At 57.4% G+C, this 6,177-nt stretch overlaps 1 protein-coding gene across 1 annotated transcript in view; it reads right to left on the reverse strand.

The window, feature by feature from the left end:
- The window catches only part of UCK2 (uridine-cytidine kinase 2), a gene marked incomplete at its 5' end in the record, with an annotated part of 9,521 nt that extends 3,921 nt beyond the window's left edge, over window positions 1-5,600 (reverse strand). The window contains 5 exon segments of the mRNA XM_009576532.1: window positions 3,108-3,250; window positions 4,112-4,208; window positions 5,152-5,347; window positions 5,349-5,459; window positions 5,461-5,600. Coding sequence (XP_009574827.1) covers window positions 3,108-3,250; window positions 4,112-4,208; window positions 5,152-5,347; window positions 5,349-5,459; window positions 5,461-5,600 — 687 coding nt within the window.
- Window positions 5,601-6,177: the final 577 nt, after the last annotated feature.

Here is a 6,177-nt window from a genome sequence, read left to right on the forward strand (position 1 = left end):
CACGGGTAAGAGCCAAAATAGCGCTGTGGCCGAGCAGACAGCTCTTGGCAATCCCCAAGGGGCTGGCTGGTTTCTCCCCAGCATGCTAGCACCTGGCACTGGGTTCAGAGCGAGCCTTCTCCACGTGCCAAGCAGAGCAGAGCCACGGCACTGCCAGCTTGCGTGACCTACTCGTCAGCCAGTGCTCGTGTGCTTGCAGGGCCAGGACACTGCTGTTCTCCCAGTGCTGGTTTGGCACTGTCCCTGCGGCTCTGTTTGCCCTCGGCCAGCAGCTTTGCAGCGTGCCCTTTCGCAGCCCCGCGCAGGGGAGGTGACAGGGGGAAGAAAGGGTTGGCAGCAGGATGTGTGCCACCTCCCTGCCTGCCCCAGGAACGGCTCAGCTCAGCCCAGCCTGCTCTAGCCAGCTCCTTGCCTTCTCCAGAGAGCGGGAGCAAGCCCCAGCTCAAACAATACAGAAAAACAGGCAAGGAAAATAAAACAGAGAGACTTTTGTTTCCCAGGTCCCACACCCTGTTTGTGGGTTGGGGCTCTGGGGCGGCGAAGGAGCACAGCGAGGGTGTATTTGCAGCACACCCAGCCTGGGACGGCGTGCGGGAGGCCTGCAAGCTGCACAGGGTGAGTGCCCAGGCTGCAGGGGCTGGGCCTGACAGGGCAAAACTCTCCTGCCCGCTCCCCGGGCAGACCACAGGAGGGCAATCGCCCCCCACATGAGTCAAGGACCCCACTGTCTTGTACCTGCCCCCAAAGCAACGGGTCCCAGCAACCCAGGCTAAGACCATGCACCCTACCTGGAGGTATCACCCTCTACTTGCAGGGCAGGCAAACGTCCCAAGGACGGATCAGCACCCGTCCAGAGCCAGAAGGCAGACATCACTCAAATCAGGCCCAAAACACGCACGTGACACCTGACTTGGTCTTTGTTTTCCAGAAGCTGGCCGAGGACGGGGCAGTGAGGGACCTCAGCCAGAATCAGCTTTGCACAGATCAGGCTGTTTGAGGCACCTGACAGACCTTGCCCCTTGCGTTCCGGTAGCAGCGTTTTTCTCGGGAGAGGAGCTGAGATGAGGACAGTGTGACTTACACGTACTGAACCCCAGTGCTATTGATTAACTGAGCTGTTAGCTTCATTTCCAGGAACCTCATCTCCCACTGCTGCCCAGCTGAAAAGCCCATTGCTGCAACTCTTCAGGACTTCTGAGAGCAAGATGACTCAGAGCCATGTCGCAATGCAAGATCCCGATTTTTGCTACAAGCTGCCTCCAGCTATGTTTCAGGGACATGATTATACCTTCAGCACCTCACATGCAGGCTCTCCTTTCCCAGAAATGCCAGGGAGACCTATGGTAAACGGATTTGGTGCTGCAGTAGTCCTACCAACTGCTGATGGCAGGCCAGGAGACTGCCAAATGGTCAGTTCCCTATCAGGAGGCCGATGAGTTGCCCTAACTAGGAGACACCAGCACCTCAACCAGCCTAGCTGCCCCTTTGCAAGGCTTTAGCGATTAATGGTGAGTGGGAGAAATACCCCAAGAATGGCCTGGGCCCATGTAGCTCAGGACCCCGTCCAACAGCTGCAGCACAACAGGGTTTAGCTCTGTATTGTGTTCGGCAGCTGGATGGTCTCGGTTCTTAGTCAGTGGGATCTCAACCAGTTCTCAAGTCCTGAGCTTACAGTTATGTACCAGGTCTGAAGCGAATGAAGCACACGCTCCAGAGTATGATTGGGATGCACACACGGTCATGCGGCGCTGCAAATGCACAAGGCAATACCTTGCCTTCAGACAGCTGATACAGGGCACTGCCAAAACTGTGTGCTACCCCGTGGCTGGGTGTGAACCCAAGTTCCTGCACAGCACAGTCTACTTAAGGGATAAGGCTCACATTGCAGGATCTTGCAAATGCGTATCTGTGACCCACTAATACGTCTCCCTGCAATGACTGTGCTGTCACCTCCCTGGATGAGTCATGCAAGAACAGTGGGCAGAGTCAAGAAGGATGCGTAAAAAGGAGCTTTTAATCAGTGCTGATGACATCCCAACAGCGGAGGCGGCTGTGTATCTGTCTGACAGCAGGAGGGCAGGCAAGACCAGTTCCGTTGCGCAGTGGAACAGCCCCATACACACAAGCAGTCCCAGGCTGATGCACTGAGACACGCCTCTCATCACAGCACAGAAGTCTGGACGGGACCTCTCCTCTACGTCATCTTCTGCATCCCCAGATACCCTGTGGAGGCTGTCGGAGCCAGGCAGGGGCAGGGACAGTTCAGACAGAACTGAATTCTGCCCCAAGAGTCCCCAAATGCTTTCTTAGTCATCCAGGAGACTCAGGTGCTACATCAGTGACCCCACTCCTAAAGCCTGCTTTGAAATGTACTGCATCTCAAACCATGCCGACCCTGCAGAGCTGGAGTCCCTCCTTTGTCAGCTGGCAACCCACAGCCAAGCCAGCTGGGCATAGGGAGTGCTAGAGAGGGATGTTCTGGTTTCTAGGGCTCTTTGCCCCCAAACCCATCACCCCAGTGCCAAGTACCACAAAGAAGCTCCACACTGCACTGGCTGTGCTTGCACAAACCAAGATGTAAAACCAAACTCCCTATCTATCTGCATCATCACCCTCACACCCAAATGCCATCCTCGGAGCACAACCATACCCCAAGTCCTGAGCAGATCTATCAGGCACTGCCTTCTAATTGAGCTGTCGAGCTGCTTTGCCATGCCCATTGCACCCTTTCCGGCTGGTACCTGCTGACCAGCAGTAGCTGCCATTCAGCTGATGGCACAGGGCTGGTGCCACAGGGCCATGTGTGGACACAGCATGCTCAGTAGTCACACTGCTGCATGCATCAAAGGAGGAATCCCAAACAAGGCAGCAAAAACCCCACTGAATCCTAAGAGATGTGGAGCAAGGTGCTCCCCGTTGCCATAAGCTGCCCTATGTGACATGCTGCACTGGGGAGGAAAAGCCCCCTGGCTCTTTGCTAGCAGCAGCACAGCTTTGTGCCAATTCCAGTTCTGCTCCGGTCACTGTCACCAGCCCCTGCGACCAGCTGCCCAGATCAGTTAAGTGACATTTCTGTCCCTGCTGCACAAAGCATGTTCGGGCCTCACCTCTGCGGGACAGCCGGGTGTCCGCGTCCGTGTCCACGAAGAGCTTCATGCGGAAGAGATCCCGCACCTCCTGGCTGTAGAAGGCCAGGATGCCTTCGAAGAGCACCACGTCGGCAGGGTAGACCGTCACCGTCTCCTCTTTCCTAGCAGAGGGAAGGAGAGTCAAAATATGCTGATGCGGGGAAACAAGCTAAGAGAGGTGGGGGGAAACAGCGGTGCTCCTAGGCACTGCTGCAACCCTGGGACATCACTGCTGCACCAGGGGGGCGACGAGGAGAGGGCAGACCTACCCCACCGCGGTGAAGGGAATCCAAGGCATACGTACGCTTCCTAGAAGGACAAATGGCAGAGCAGGAAGCAGACCAGCCCTTCTCCCCCCACCTCGGTCAGCTGCTGCTTGCAAGTGTTAAGTGCCAAGCTGTAAAGCCCAGAAAGCCTTTGCATGTGGTTTGACCCATGGGAACCTGCAAGGGCCAGCTCTGCTCCCGTGGGAACCAGGCAGCACTCCCCTGACACCACAGCGCTTTTGTGGGAAATGGAGCAGGGTCACACCATCCACAACCAACACAGGCATGCAAAAACAAGCTGAACACATGCAAGGGAAGAATTACAGGAGCAAGAACTCTTGTCCTCCTCCGTTCCTGGCAGTGCCAGGCTGTTTGAGCCTGGAATACTTGTTAAAGCTGCAAACACAGAGTTTATGGGGAGAGGAAGTGTGGATGGGGAAAAAAAAGGGGGGCCATAACCCTGCTTCACTGACGCCTGCATGTTGCTGAATGCAACTGCTTGGCTGCGCAGCTTTCCAGACCCTCAGACTGTGCCTTATCTGCCCTGGATCCTCTAACCAAGAGGTTTGGAGTAGTTAGCGTTGAAACTTTTGGTTGGCACGTTAGGTGCCTAAGAGCGGGCACAAGCGGAGGGGCAGGCGGTTTGGGCTGGCAAGGCTGCGTGCTGCGCCGCAGGGCGTTAGCAGAGGCACAGCAAGGCAGAGGCAGCTGTTAGACCTGGAGTGGGAGACAAAGTCATAGACGGGAATCTGGACCGTCTTCCCTTCCGTGATCTCTTTGAGCGTTTTCACGATCAGCTCGTTGTCAAAGGCATCTGAGGAGAGAGGAAACGTTACTCGAGGCAGCTTTGCAACCTCTCCCACCCACCAGACGCTGAGCTTAGCCTAGCCAGAGCCACTGGCACCCCGCACTGGGGACACACAGACGCACAGACTCAGGAGGAAAGCCCTGCACATCTCCATGGGCGTAGCAAGGCCCAGCTCTCCCAGAGCCCCTGGGGCTTCACTGCTTTGCACCAGCCTGGGATCTGGCCCACAGAGATCAATACCATCCTTGTATGGCAGCACTGACAGCCCAGGCTCGCGAAGGCATCTCCTCCGGGGCTCCAGACCTCGGAGAGACTGGAGCAGTGTTTCAGCCTCAAGCTGCCGGACAGACAGGGCTCTGTTTGCTCAGTGCTTGCTGCCTCCGGCCATTGTCCTTGTGGGGACGAAGGGACAGCGGCTCTGAAATTTCCCCACCAAGCCCGGAGATGGTTCAAAGAGCCCCTGTTGTAGCAACAGGGCACGGCTCCCTCGGTGGAGGGGTTTGCAGAGCAGCTGCACAAGACTGTTCCCTCCTTGAAGGAGGGACATGGAGCTGCTGGCTCCAGGGAGCTCTGCCAGGCCAGATCTCCCTGGTCCCAACCCAGGGTTGAGTTTTCAAAGTGGGGGATGTTTTCGCAGGGAGAAGAGGAGTGTCTTAAGGAGTTTGAGGGTTCACAACCTGCCCTTTCTCATCCCAAACACTCTACCCCAGAGGCAGTTTCTTTCCCAAGAGAGGCAGAGGTTGTACTGCAGGGGACACAGGTGGCCCCCAGCCACCCTGCCAGGGATGCACCTGGCTCCAGAAGAGCTTAACTAAGCCACCCACTCCTGTCCCATGCAGAGACAGAGTCCCAGTGTCCATGCAAGGCTCTTTGCTGGTGGAGCGGGGGATCCTGCTCCAGCCCTCGCCCCCCACTGCGCAGCAGAGCCCCGGTGCTGTTCTCCATTCACCTGGGTGGTCAAAATTGAACTGGCCTTTGAGCGCTTTGGATTTCTGCTCTGAGGTGAGGACCCGGTAGAAGCTGTCTTGGCTCACGATCACCACCTGCTTCTGGCGGTAGTCCACCTCGTTCTGGCCCAGCAGCTGGACAATCTTGGAGCATACTGAGGACTGGGAAAGGAACAGCAAAGGAGGCAAGTCAGCAGCAAGTGGTGTCTGAGCTGCGCAGGGAGGATGTCCCCAGGTAACAGCCATTCCTGGGTGCATGGGGCACTGCTTGCTGGACCTCCAGCTGAGAGTTCGTGGTCCCCTCAAAGGCATAGCCCAAAGCCACTGAGAGAAAAATGCTCCAGGGGCATCACCGTGGGGCCCTTCAGTGTGAAAGCAGCACCAAGATTGCTTCCTGCCTCCCTCTCCGCCGTCCCTATGGCCTGCCCACAGCTCCTATTCTGGGCACAAACTGCAGCAGGAAACCAGTTGGCTGCTGCCCGGGTTCAGCCGCACCCCCAGGGCCCCCGCGGCCAGCTCCAGCCTGCCCAGGAGCTCCCCAGGGAGCAGAGCTGTGTGTGGCACCAGGACTGTGCCTCCTCCCTGGGATGCAGCCTCAGTGCCTTGGTTCCCCCAGCCCTGGTCCAGCCCAGAAACTCCACCTTGCATAAGGCAAGGAGGGAGAGAGTCCTCAGAGAGGAAGAACCAGGTTGTTTATATACCCTAAATAAAGCCCAGGATGAAAATACACCAGGAGGAGAGCTCTGGGACTTTATCAGGGATCTCTGCCACAGCTGCCAGGGCTGGGAGGAGCAGCCACGAGCATATCCTGGTGCCTCTTGGCACAGCGAGGCTAAGGGCACTGCAGAGCCAGGGGCTGAAGCGCCACGTGGCTCTGGCTGCTGGTGCAAGATCCCCACTAGCACTGCTGGCACAAGAACCGGCACCTCGCACACCACGTGGAGCAGGCAAGGTGCTGGTGGCCGGCATTGACCCTCTGCTGGCACCGCAGCAGGCGCCAGCTGCGTGGCCAAGGGTCACGACGGACC

The sequence above is a fragment of the Fulmarus glacialis genome, unplaced genomic scaffold, assembly GCF_000690835.1.
Source record: "Fulmarus glacialis isolate BGI_N327 unplaced genomic scaffold, ASM69083v1 scaffold6604, whole genome shotgun sequence".
NCBI lineage: Eukaryota > Metazoa > Chordata > Aves > Procellariiformes > Procellariidae > Fulmarus > Fulmarus glacialis.